General features: G+C 40.0%; 1 protein-coding gene across 2 annotated transcripts in view; it reads left to right on the top strand.

Moving 5' to 3' along the window:
• ASAH1 (N-acylsphingosine amidohydrolase 1) overlaps positions 1-13836 on the top strand; it is a 21806-nt gene extending 7970 nt beyond the window's left edge. For both annotated transcript variants that reach the window (XM_087735529.1, XM_087735528.1), the window contains 13 exons: positions 2884-2930; positions 3121-3211; positions 4500-4586; positions 5577-5655; positions 6559-6633; positions 7465-7510; positions 8945-9089; positions 10249-10303; positions 10510-10591; positions 11209-11340; positions 11552-11675; positions 12222-12278; positions 12996-13836. In XM_087735529.1, coding sequence (XP_087591655.1) covers positions 3191-3211; positions 4500-4586; positions 5577-5655; positions 6559-6633; positions 7465-7510; positions 8945-9089; positions 10249-10303; positions 10510-10591; positions 11209-11340; positions 11552-11675; positions 12222-12278; positions 12996-13085 — 993 coding nt within the window. In that variant the 5' untranslated portion in view covers positions 2884-2930; positions 3121-3190 and the 3' untranslated portion in view covers positions 13086-13836. The remainder of the gene's footprint in view (positions 1-2883; positions 2931-3120; positions 3212-4499; positions 4587-5576; positions 5656-6558; positions 6634-7464; positions 7511-8944; positions 9090-10248; positions 10304-10509; positions 10592-11208; positions 11341-11551; positions 11676-12221; positions 12279-12995) is intronic.

The raw sequence follows: 13836 nt of genomic DNA, 5'->3' as shown, positions 1-13836 counted from the left end.
CCTCCACTGTGTCCTGTTTCTTTTAGTGTTTTGATCCTATGCTGCCACGCATCCATTTTTGTATCATTACGTGCATGCAGATTCAAAAGTCACCAGTACATCAGATAATCAAAGTATGCAACCTACTAGTAACAGGCGATATAAAAAAAAAAAAAAAGAAAGAGAGCACTTAATCGCCATTCAAGAATAGCTGTATTCCTCCTAGGAGGTTCAATGCATGTTCGAAAAGCAAATTTATAGTGGTGACCTCCTGTTTGGAGCCAGCTTCTGCTGGCTCTTTCTAGGAGACCACCTCTGGCTTGTCATGTTGGAGACTCAAGGCAATTGTCTCGTGCTGGAAGGCTGCTCCTGCTTCTCTCAGACAGCATTTATTGTTCCTCTTCCAGTGTCAAGCCTCCGCAGAGGGAGGATCTTGCTGACCGCAGCAGTAACTTCATAGCTGCTTATTTCACTCTGGTGATAAAGTGCCTCGTGGTTTTTCTGCTGCTGTAAGAAAATTCTTTAGATGTCTTTTTTTCTTTTTACCTTGTCAGAAAAGTTTGCCGTTAGTCTTCAGCTGATTGCAAAAGGTAACAATTTTTTTTTCCACATTAGAACTTTGTGTAAAAAGAAAAAAACCCAAACACTTCTAGTTTTCTGGTTGTCTCGACATCTTTTTAGATTACTGCTTATGTGCCAGCATGTAATAGTTTACCTAAAGAAACTGTTAATAATCTTGGCTTTCTTCAGATACCTCAATCAATGCTAGCAGTTTTGGAAGATGTATGGGTTGGTTTGGAGATCATCGGTTTCTTTAGCTTGCTTTATACATAGACAGGTGAGAAGTCTAAAATTACTGACATGTAAGGAGGGAACATTGTATCTCTCCTTTCCTTAACTCTTCCTTTAACTGTCGCTTTCCCCGCCTCTTTTGTGGCTTAGGTTGCAAAGGGCCGGGAAGATAAAAATAGCTTCAAATACAAGATTAAAATCTCAGGAGAGAGCATCAGGAGTGACATAACATTTAGCACCTGGAACATCACTTAAAATCCTCTGAAATCAGTGTGCATGGTCGCCACTGTTTCTTCTGTGTACGCATGGGTTATACTGACAGATCAACTGAACTTTCGTCCATTTCAGGTCATTTTTCGTTACAAGCTTTATCTGTCAGGAAGCATATTTTGACAGCAGGTATTTCCTGAAGGTCCCCATCTGTGCATCCATTGCAGTAGGATGTATATGTAATGTCCCTTTTTCTGATCGATTTTAGTATTGCAGAATGGAAAATTTCACAAGACAATTGCATTAATACTGTTAAGTATTTGCTTGGCTTTGCACAAAGCCTCTGACTTTTGTTGCCTAATTAGTCATCTGATATTCTCCCCTACCCTCCCTGTTTTGAAACTTCCTCGTTTCGAAGATTAAACGGCCTCTTGTGTTTGACCTTCTCTTCCAGCTATGCGAAGGCTATAACTGCACCACAGTGAAATCTAGGAAACATATAGCTGCTGGTCCTACACCTTCGTCTCACGTGTAGTAAAACCAAAATTCATCTCCTGCTTCCTCCCAGCTACTGGAAACAATACAAAAAGAAAACACGTGATAACCAATCCCACTTTAAAATTCCTGTTTCCAGTTGTAACAAATTATGCCAGTGTTTAAAGTCTGTGGCAGTGTGTAAGACATTGTGTTTTCTAGATGAATGCATTAAAAAGAGAGAATGTGATTAGCCCAAAGAGAACAGGGGCATTAGTGAGCTTGTTTGTCCCAGATATGTAGCTACTAGAGATCTTGTCTCAGTTTTTACTGGAGCCAGAATGCATTGTAAGGACACGCTAGTAAAGTAAGCTAATTAGTACAGCCAAATAAATATTGGAAATCGAGGGCGGGGCAGGGGGAAGTGGTGGAAGGATTCCTACTTATTTTTGTTTCTGTTCTGTCTCCCAAACACTTGTGCTTTGGGAGCCTTTGTACGGACACCCGGAATAGCATGCATACCTTTCCTTTTTCCTAGTGGGACATACTGTGCTCTTAGGAGCTTACCGATCTGCTCAGACAGCTCGGGGACCAAACCTGGTCTGCTCTCAACTGGCTTGAAGCGGGTAGTAGGCATTTGCCTGTATTTCACTGGGTAAAACGTGCAGTTATAACAGTGGCATGTATATGCATATGTTTATGTATGTATATGCATGCTTTATGTAATTGATGGGAAAACGCCCTTGCGTTCGCTTCGACTACGCCTAAATATAGTTCTCAAACTTTCATTTGTAACTAGCCATGCTTACGGGAATGAAGGTAACTAGTTTTTAGTTATATTCCTGAAATGCGCCTCTCATAATATTTAGCAGCAGTTCAGTAGCACCTCTCCACACTAAATAAAAAGTCATGGCGTGTAGCTCATTCCTCCAGCTGAGCAGTTTGCCCAGAGTTCAGTGTGCTTTCTCTGCCCCAGCTCCACAATGAAGCTTAACACTAAGCGTAATTATGAATGACGCTGTAAAATGAGATTATGAATTGAACAAATGGAACAAACTGGTCCCTACTGAGATTTAAGGTTTCTGAACTTATCTAAAGAATACGCTTTTGAAGTGCCCTTCATTGAATCACACTGAGTAAAAATCAGTTTGTATATTTATTATAAACTTGTCCTTGCCTTGGGCTGCATTAGGCAAGTTGTCTCAAGGTCCATCAGACAGCACGGAGAAGTTGCTGTTTGTCTCCTACCTCTTGTATACTCCTCTGCACCCTTTCCAAAGTCCCAAGGCTTTCTCCTCCGTTATTATCAAATCATCATTAATTGAATTAGCTTATTGGTCCTAAAGGTTTAATTCAAAACTAAGTCTGCTAGAATAATAAAATGTTTTAACAAAGAAGGTAAATAGTAATGTTTCACTGTCTTTACAGTATGGAGAAGAGTGCAGGAGTAAAACATACCCTCCCTCAGGACCAACGTAAGTAATCTGATTCAACTTGTCTAACAAATTATGGAAGAGTAGTGATTTGCAAGTCTGAACAGGTTTTTTTGGTAACTCGTTCCTGTTGCAGATCTAGGAAATGCTAGTTACAGGTGGGAAGCATCTGTTTTGTCAAATGTTTTTTCAAAGCCTTCTTTAAATTTGAACTCTGGTGCTTATCTTTCAGGTTCAAAGGGAATGTACCCACATATGTCATAAATCTTGATTTACCTCCCAGCCAAAGATGGGATAACTTGATGCACGACAAAAAGACAGAGGTATGAAATGCAGAGCTTGTTTTGAAGCTTAGCAGGTATAAAACTAGCACATGGCCTTTTACTTTTAAAAAAGGTTTGGATAGGAATACCTGTGCTAAAATTCTCTGAAAGGGATAATATTTCTAGTTGACTTTTTAAATATGATTCTAGACTAAAATAATTGCTTGAGTAAAACTTCTTTCTGTTCAACACTTGAGCCAGCAGCATCAAGTATAGGGGCACTGATGTTTGGGCTGTAGAGGAATAAAAAACAGTGAGGCATAAAGAAGGCTGTCATTTATCAAAGCTCTTTAGTCATGAAGTAATACAGAATGAAGGGGGAGTACACCAAAGGGACAGCCTCAGTAAACTGAAGTGAAACTGAGGCAGCATCCCTTATCCTCTGCACGTCCCCACTTCTCTAAAAACGGTGCATGAGAGGATGAAATGGTGAGGGGGAAATTAAAAACTTCCTGCCCTTTCCAGGGATGCTGGTTGCAGCAGAAATTAAAAACTTCCTGCCCTTTTCAGGGATGCTGGTTGCAGCACTGGTGTTTACACGGCAGGAATAATTTAAAAAATACTTGAGCCTGTTTCGAACTACTTAGAACAGCTGTTCCTCTGAAGGTTGCTGAAAATTCAATTCAGTAATGCTTAGTTTCTCAAAAAAGGCCAGGGATTTTTGCTGTATCCCTGCTGACTTTGACCTTTCAACTCTGAAAGCCAAACAAATTCTACTTACACCATAAGATTTATTTTAAAAGTCTCATTTAAGCCAGTGGGCTTTGGAAGCTTCAGGTTGCACCTTTTCTGGAAGGTTTTACCGCTCTTGTACTTTGGAGTTAGATCACATAGAGTGGAACTCTATTTGTGGCCATTCATGTGTTGCAAATGGAAAGCATGTACTTTTATATGAAATTTATTGAGTCTTTTTGGCTTCAAGAACATCAGTGCTTAAGCAAAGAGCTTTTAATTAACATTTTTAAAGACAGAAGAGTGCAGAGTATTAAAATGTGATCAAAGGAGCAGAAGATGAGGATGGCTTTTTCCTGTAATTCGTTTTCTCTGGTAGAGGGACAGGTCTAATGAGCTAATCTAGAAAGTTATTTGAATAAAGCTTGAAGAATGACCCTTTAATGGGGAGCTGGAGATGTTTTTCTCACGAGAACTCCACATTTAGCGCTTTCTTTAAATATGTTTTTTTTCAACAAAATGTTTTTTTGAAAAGTATATCAAGGAGTTCTGTTAGTATTCTAGCAATTCTTATGCTCAAGATCTTCTATTCAATAAAAGCCCTTCTTCTTCTTAGCTGAAGACTGTGGTCCAGAATATTAAAGATATAGCAAATACCTTCTTCCCCAGCGGCAAAGTTGTGGACATAGTGGATAATAAAATAGTAAGTATTTTCAGCTTAATTATTTTATTACTGTACGCTCTGACTATGAGAATTAGAATGCTACTAAATTTGGCAATTAAGAACTTTACAAGTGATAATTCTTCCAGAACAAAAATGCTGTTTTGAAGAGTTATTCTGAAATTTTGCCTTCTTGGTGAAATGTTGCCTTCTTGCCTACTCTGAATTACTCTGAAACCATCAAACCTGACATGCATGTGTCTCTTCCACCTCTAATTTTTTCCAAGATCTTTTCAAGTTTGGATTAGTCATGCTAGATGTGTACGCTACTGACTTAGTCACTGTAGCAAAACACTTCGCTGAAATTCTCTTTGCCATGTTGAACTCCTTTTAAACAGTAGAATAAAATCAGGTTTTGAAAACTGTAATAAATGTCTGATTACAGGGGCAACTTTGACCAGGCCTCGCCTTAAAAAATAATTTGGTTCTGATTAAAATAGGCTTTGGCATAGAATCAGGACAGGGGAAAACAGTGTAGCACTACAGACAGCATAAGGTCAGGTCTGTCCCCCATCTTTATTTACAGCAGCCTTAGGTCACGCTGGCCACACTTCATTTGTATCCCTACGTGCCTACGTGGTGTTGACATGAAGGCAACATATAGAGGTCGTCGTACCAATGTGTGAAAGTTAGGGGTTCCCTTAAACACGACGTCAAGCTCAGTTCCAGTTGAGCTCAACATATAAGAGTCCTACTTCACTCTGTTCTGTCTGTTGCTGCTAACGATAATGAACATACTGTGATAATCTCCCTTGCTGACATGTTTTTTGAGAAGTCATAGTTTTTACTTTCCCTAAGTATGTACTTGTCTTCCAAGTACTCTACAAACATCCTCAAGTTCTACAGGCTGCAGAGGAATTAAATACTCAATTTGATAGTTGTGAGAAGGACGTACCTATCAGGAAGAGGTTTGTTTTAAGTTACAAAATAGTGTTAATTTACACAAACAACGTACAAAACTTTTCCTTTCAGGCTCGTCTGACTGCCACGCTTCCTTATCCTTTCAATGAAGAACTCCAAGGGATTGCAAATTCATCTGGGATTCCTTTGGGTAATGATTTCCAACACTTTATTAACATAGTGGAAAACTAGGAATCCGGACTCATTCAAAATTAGTCTGTGTACCAATCTGCAGTATAGTTGTAGTCATCTGTGACTTTAACAAATAACTTATTCATTAAGTAGATAAAGCAATAAATTGCATCTCACACTAAATGAAAACAGTATTTTAGAGGAGAATGGCACTAAATCTCATAAGCCTTTCATTAGGCTAGGACTTCTCTGTAGAGCTGTAGCTTCTTGCTCCTGAGTTTTGGGAACTGGAGCGAGTCTCAGCTGCTGTGCACCAAAATTTGGAGGAATCCTTGATTCTTATTGGTTTCCCATTCAGCTAGGTGTCTGCTGTTGACATACCAAGAAGGCAAGGCTCAGTTTCATGCTGTGCTTTCTTTCCCTTGTGATCCTTGCCGCATCCTCCTACCTTCCTTCTGCACCTCCTGCAAAAGAATGCAATTCCAGGTGAGAAGCAGACACTGAATTCTTCCAGAATTGAGACAGAGAAGATCCATAGACCTGCTTCCACTGCTTCCCTCCTACAGGAGCAGTACACCTGGTGCTAGTCAGCAGCTCTTATATGGGAATGGTGGCACATATAGCAGCTTGCTTCTTTAAAGTGAATTTTACAGCTTGTTATGAAGTTTCCAGAGGAGAAAGTAGCAATGACTGTCAGCTTTCTGTATGGTAAGGAGAGGGATTCTGATCCTTCTACTTGCCTTTCAGGAAGCTCTTGATTTTGCTGAACCGGTCATTTCAAAGATCAAATGAGATTTGAAGAGAAATTCTTAAGAGAAATATTACAGAATGCTGAACTTTGCAGTATGCTTTTTTCTAACCATTTTTTTTCTGTTCATGGCAAAAGCTTCAAACTATTGAGCTTTGTTTCTCTTTGTTCTAGGGGAAATTGTTATTTTTAACATCTTTTATGAAATTTTTACTGTATGTACATCAATAGTGGCGGAAGATAAAACAGGTAATGCAACCCAGAATCACGTTAACAGTTTTCTGTTATGTAGGAGAGGGTCCACTTCAATTGTACAAACATAGTCCTTCTCAGTTGCAGGCAAGAAGGTCTAGTAGAAGAGACTAAAAGCAATGATAGTAAAAAGGTATTCCTTGAGAAGGGAATTAGAGATCACAGGTGTCTTAGGTTAAAAAAAAAGGAAAAAAAATTCTTTCAAAGATGGTTTGTTTTGGTTTTGTTGGTTTGGTTTTTTTGCTGGGATTGTTTTGTTGCTTCTTTTTTTTATCGGGTGGCATTTGTTTTTCTAGGGGAAGGAAACACCAGGCAGACACCTGATACTTTCTCAGTGCCATGAAGGATTCTAGCGCAGTGTTTTGCATCTAGTTTTTAGCTATCGCATACGTATGGTGCTAGAGAAAATGGATAGTCTGTTTTAAGAAGAGAAACTCTTTCATTCTCTTACTCAGTTCTGCAGCCCTTGTCTGCAGCTGTTCCAGCTTAGGAAATTTCTGAGGGATTCTCAGAGGGCTTGCAAAGAGGTCTCGCTTCTAGGGGAAGCTCAAGGTATTACCATTGCATTAAGATACAGTGGAAAGCATCTGAGGCTCAGATGGCCAGTTTACAAGATTACTTGATATCAATTATGGCAAAACACTTCTTTGATCCAAAAAACCCCCACCATTTTTCTGTGGTTAGGAAAAGGGTAACTAGACAATGGTATTTTCCCTGCTTACTTTCCCAGGTATTTTTCCTGCTTACTCATTTCCTCGTTTTCTAAGCTGAAATTTAGCTCTCTTTCTTTAGAAAATTGTATTTATTTATTTATTTACCGTTATGTAGGGAAGCTGTACCATGCTAGAAACTTGGATTTTGGACTCTTTCTTGGGTAAGTACCTCAATTTGTGCCTTTTGTTTTTGTTTTTTTAAACCCAAAGAAAAAGCTAGCTGAACTTGAAATTTCTACATGCATTCTTTGAGTCTGAATAATGAGTTGGATGTTGTTAAGACTGTGACAAATAACGCTGCATTGCATGTTGTGAAAAAAGGCTGGAACAAACAAAAGAATTGTTCTGCTGATCTTATGTGAAACTACTCCGAGCTTGCCGGGAACGACTTTGTAAAACAGTTGTGTTCGGTGTTACTTAGTGTTTGCTCAGCTCCAGTTAAAACTGTCTCAAACCAAAGAGCGGTCCATGTAACCTTATCTCTGAGGCGCAGTATGTCTTGTTCTTTACGTGATGGGACAGAAGCATCAGGTTTAGTGTATGCAGTGAAATGTGAATTGGATTGGGGCTTGGTTTTGTGGTTGTTTTCTTTTCCAAATTATCCCCCTAGTTACTGTACTGTGTTCTACCGGCACTTCCCATCGTTCATCATTTCTACGCAGAAGCCAGTGATTTGTGTTCCGCTGATCTAACGTTATCATTCATTTGGATACAAAGTCTGTAGTTTGTTGCCCAGCACTGGATTCTTTTTTAGTTCTCATTCATACCTCGTGATCAGGTGGTTCAGTGTTTGCTTTTCTTATCCCAGTATATTTTGTAACATCCCTCATCCAGATGACTCTCAATGCCCAGATGGAATTTATATGTCCGTCTTCATTAAAATTCTTACCTGCCTATCAAAAACTCAAATATTGTCAGCTGTGACTCTACCTTTCCCTTCGTTTGGCTTGTGTTGAACTTCTCCCACTTGTCAGAAATACTGGGAACACGCTTCCTGAAAATTAAGGTAACTTTCAATGCTGTTCCCAGAACCTGGATTCTTTCCACAGAATGTAATGGTTTGCTGCATGTTCTTTCGCACCCTCTTGCCTACAAACTGTTCTGGCTTATCTTACAAACTAGAATTGGGACTTCCCTTCGTGTAGAGCAAATGCAGTAGTATGTGGTTGGTTTTCTACCTTTGCAAAGTAAGAGCCGGCTCATGCTGCTGCAGAGCAAGCTACACGTGCTTTCAGGACACAGTAGGTTTGGTGTCACAGGCAGTACCCGTAGCTGCCTCCCTTTGCCAGCAGGAGTAGAACAAAGTTACGTGTGTCCAAAACAGACCGGCTGTAATGGTGGTGCTGGTGAATACTGAGTAGTGTATATGCTCTTGGTTCAAACAAAACTTGGTTCTTTTCACCGACTGCCTATGTGTTTAGACTTCCTAGCTGGCCCTTGCTGGTGTTGCTCGGGTAGCTACTGAGCAGTGCTGTTGGCTGACGCGAGTAAGATCAGAGGACAGGCATCACACACAGGAAATCTGCAGGCTGTGAAGGGAAGTTTTAAAAGCTACTGAGGGAGGGAAGTTTCAAATGCTGTACTGTCTTCTGCAGGTGGGATGTTAAAAATAATTCCTGGACTTTAACTCGGGAACTGAAGCCTCTAGTGGTAAACTTGGACTTCCAGAGAAACAACAAAACAGTATTCAAGTCTACAAATTTTGCAGGATACATAGGCATGGTGTCTGGAGTCAAACCAGTAAGTATGGGGAGGGGGGCTTGTCAATTTGTTAATAATGCTTCAGACTTTCCTTTAAGATGTAAATTTTCCTGCTTTTATCCTCTGCCTTGGGATGTATTTTAATAAATGATCTCTTAATTGTTCTGGTACACAGTATAGCTATTTGAAGAAAGGTAAAAGAAAACAATGCCGCACTCTTCCTTGTCAAAGGAGATTGCCTAAATGAAATGTTTATGTTTGGACAATTCTTAAAAACAACGTTGAATTGTGAGTACGAACAGGAGTGAATACAAAGGGCACAAGTGGTTGGAGTTTCTTCCTAGCACATAGATACTGCTGTGATCCCAGAGGTGAAACAGCATACTTGTGCTATTTTAATTCTTTCTCCAACCCTTTTTTTTTTTTTTTAATAGGCACGTGAAATCTGGGTTTTAGCTATGTCTTAAAAACCAGCAGTACAGAATTACACTGGGGTCTCCAGCTTACCACAACTCTTCCTTTTCTACATGCTCTGCCTTTATCCTCCATTCTAGGTGGCCCTTTTCATAGTAGAGCATTTCGGGCATAAATCCCTGCATTGTATCCATTTATTTTTATCTTCTGGTCAAATAAATTGGGAAGGATCCATTCTGAAAGTGATCCAGTGTAGCTGAATTCCACTTTCCTCTGAAAGAAATACTAGTTGGAGAAGACTGGGATTTGAGTTCGAATTGCATGTTGCAAGTAGCGCGGATTGAACCGTGTGCAGCTGCATGCCCATGTGAACAGCAATCAGGGTGTACTTAGCACTGGGACTTAAAAATCTGCCTTCAAACTAGAATAGTACTCGGACATCTGAGAAGGTTACATACAGCAGGGGAAGGAAAACCGGTAATTCAGTGATGCAACAAGGACCAAGACAAAAATGGTCAAAGGCTTGACTTGGTTAACATAAAAGCATGGTTTGCTGGATTGCTATGCCAGGTCAGAAAACTATGAATTATCATTTCTACGTACTCAAGCAGGGATAAATTAGGTTCTTCTCTGCATGGGCTTGATCTTGCAGGCCATTACTCAAAGGGGAAGAGTCTAACGAACAAAAGGTCAATTGGCCTGTAAATTGCAATGCTGCCTCTTGTTTTTACTGGTATTAATGGGCTGGCGATGGATGAAGGGTGACTTGTTTAATGCTTTTCAGGACTTGTTCACTCTGACAATGAATGAGCGTTTCAGTCTTGATGGTGGTTATGTTGGTGAGTAATGCTCCTTTCTTTCATTGTTTCTGTACAAGTTTTCCAGACCTTGGGCATACCGGTTACCTTAATAAACAGGCACACAAATGGTGAAAAGATTCCAGATGAGTAAGATAAAACACAGTTCATTTTAAAGGCTGTGAAAGTTAGAATAGCCTGAGTGAACCTTCTGAAAACAAGTTATTGTAACTAGTGATATTTTGCAGGAATCTTCGAATGGTTTCTTGGTAGAAGAGATGGTATGTGGATGGGCTTTCTTACAAGAACAGTATTAGAGAATGCTACAAGGTATTCCCCCCAAAAAAATATTCTACTGCTTTAATATCTGCTTTGCTTTCAATTGGCATGAATACTGTAGATGTATGCTTAGTATCTAATGACACGGATACCTTCCTAGAAGCCTTAACGTTAAGTAGTTGGGTTTGCTGGTACTCTGGGGGGGCGAGGGGAGGCATCACGCATGATCCCTTAAAACTCCTCAAATCATTCTCTCAGATTTCTGGTTTTTTTTCTAATGAACCTATTGGTATCTGAATGCGTAACACCATTCTGCATCAAAACACATCCAACAGGTAGTAGTATATTATGGGAAGTAAACAGAAACAAAGCTCTCGTGCAGTAAATGAATTAGGTGGAATATGACACAGCGTGTCATCATTTTATTCCTGTTTTAAATGTAGAAAAAGTGCAAAGCGCACCTCTCACCAACCATACTTTAAGTACAAAGTGAGTGGAGGAGCTGTGCTTAAACATGTTCCTTCATTCTGATACAGCCTTCTCATGTGTGCATGAAAGGGGAGGAAAGGTGTAACCACCCAAACCTTTCCTGGGTCTGTGTAACTCATTCTTCAGTACTTGAACCACTTATAGCGTTTAATAGTCCAACACAGTGTTGTTACCTGCAGTTACCAGGATGCAAAAGACAGACTGGCAAAAACAAGACTGCTGGCTCCAGCTTACTTTATACTGGGTGGAAAAAATTCTGGAGAAGGGTGTGTGATAACTCGTTCCAGGACAGCTACTCTGGATATCTGGGAGTAAGTATGCTTGACCTGATACCTGACTCTGCTTTCCAGAAGAGGACAGGTTCCACCAATAATTGTGTCCTATGTTTCTTGTGACTTCTGTTGCGCAAGAACTCACTTCTTTAGCATCACTGAAAAATACCACAGCAAGCCAAAAAAAAAATCTGGCTGCATGTAGTACTTACTTAGAGAAGCAAAACACAAACATATATCTCTTTTCCAGCCTTGATATCAAGAAAGGCACATGGTACGTGTTAGAAACAAACTACGATCGCTGGAAGCCTCCGCTAATCTTGGATAATCGTAGAACACCTGCAATGAAATGCCTGAACCAGACAACGCAAGAGGTAAACATCCTCCGAATACCTCACCTTGCTCTTTCGAAACTCCCAGGTTACCGTACTGATCTGACACAGCCAGGACCATTCAGGGCATTTGCAAGCACAGCTGTAATGACAGCGGTGGCAAACGGTTTTGTGACAATTCATCTGTGCTGCTGGGTAATAAAGTAGCAGGTGGCTCTTTACACGAATGTTTTTTAGTTTTAGGCTTTCTCTTCCTCTAGGTGGGTTTCCTGCAAGCATTTTCTGCGGCTGCGTATGCAGGGGGATAAACCTGGAGATGCTTTGAGAGAGATTTTCATTGTTTCCCGAGCTGTTTTATCACCAGTGAAATTCAAACACACACTGTCAGGCAGCAAACACTGACACTCAAGTGTCCCACGCTGTACTGAGATCTGCTCTGCTCAAGTTTTTGCAACCCATGTTCTTCTGATCTCAAGATGTACTCTTAAAGCTTTATCTCATTATCTAATTGAGCAGTAAAAAGTTAGAGCTCAGCATTTCCACTAACAGGTTAATGTCCATTAACATCGATGTATTGTTTTCTTTCAGAACATCTCCTTACCAACAATTTATGATGTTCTCTCCACAAAGCCTGTCCTCAATAAGGTAATGCTTCTCTTTTTGCAGAAAGTTTAGAGTGGGGCGGTGGGGGGCAGACCGCTAACTACTGTACATGTGAGGAGGAGGTCACAGTGGTACATTCAGGGTTTTTTTTAGGTGAAAACATGCACATATGAAACAAAACAAATTCCACGTTACTTTGTAAAAGCAAAATGTAATTGCTGGAATAGCTGTTTTCCAAAGGCCCTGCAGCTTTAAAGCTCCAAGTAGCCTGAGCCCTTTCCTCATAGCTGGCTCGGGTTTGAGGCAGCATTTGCACGACAGACATCTTAAGGACTCTTCTAACCTGAATTAACCTGTGATACGTGCCCTTATAAGTAGCATGAAACAAGCTAATATACCTCATGGGTTACACATACTACAGTCACATTCTTCTTGCAACAGAAGATGTTTTAGTCTGAACTTGAGGTTTTGGTGTTTTTAGGAAAAAAACAAAACAAAACAAAAAAACCCAACCCTAAAGTGGTGAGAAGAGTTTTTGAATGAGGAATGTAGTTACTATATTCAGTAGCGGCAGCATTCTTGGCTGAGGACACAAGCTATTCATACTTGCATGTTGTTGACTAAATGAGATAAATGCGCATTTTAGTTGAGCTGTTCAGCTACTATCAGAGACCGTTTTTCACTGATTACTGTAATGAGGCTTTCTCTTTTTTTTTTTTTTTTTCTTCTTCCTCCTCCTTCCTCCCACCTGCCTGTTAGCTGACTGTGTGCACAACGCTGATGGAGGTGGATAATGGTCATACAGAGACTTACCTGCGGGAATGCCCAGATCCCTGTAGTCCTTGGTAGTCCTGTACCTTTCCTATGTTGGAAGCTGCTTGTCTGAATTGGAGGTCCTCCAAGAAAAAATACTTCTGGAAAAAGATTCCTGAGCCTAACTCCTTTCTTCAGAAATCTAATGGCTATATAGAAATGTCAATGAGCTTCTAACAGTGGAGGACCCTATCGCACATTGGACTTAATCTTGCTTTCTGATCAGCAGTTCTGCTGACAAGAAATGTAACTAATGTATGTCTGGTTTGATTTCAGCCATTTCTACCAAATGAGTTCAGCAGTTAGCTCTAGATCTCTTCAGTCTTGACTGTATTCTTGGTTTGGTTTGTTGTTGGTTTGTGGGGTTGTTATTTTTTGTTGTTTGGTTGGGTTTTTTTAGATTAAAATAGTTCTAAAGTACATATGAGTTAAAATGGCACCTACCAAGCATGAAAAAGAATTGGGTATTAGAAGGCCATCTGGGACCGTACAGTTCCGTTATCCTTTCCCAAGCACTTAAGATGAATTGCTAGTGTTCTGGTCCAATATGAGGCTATGTCTAAGATGCCCTCTTATAAAATAACCTACCAAGCGTCCTGTCTAGTCACAGAGACAAGGTCTTAGGGAAATCCCAAAAATGAGATCCGAGCCAAAAACTGTTTTCACTGATTTATGGATCTTTTCCTGAAGCTCTTTCTTGGCCTGTTAACAATTTTTTTTTTAATACAGATTTTTCTGTTGCCTCAGAAAAATAAATATTAATACAATAAATATTCTTAAGAACTAC

Source organism: Nipponia nippon, unplaced genomic scaffold, assembly GCF_047370975.1.
Source record: "Nipponia nippon isolate SJK-2023a ecotype South Korea unplaced genomic scaffold, ASM4737097v1 scaffold_6, whole genome shotgun sequence".
Lineage (NCBI taxonomy): Eukaryota > Metazoa > Chordata > Aves > Pelecaniformes > Threskiornithidae > Nipponia > Nipponia nippon.
The sequence above is the reverse complement of the archived record's forward strand: the minus strand, read 5'-3'. Positions and strand labels throughout refer to the sequence as shown.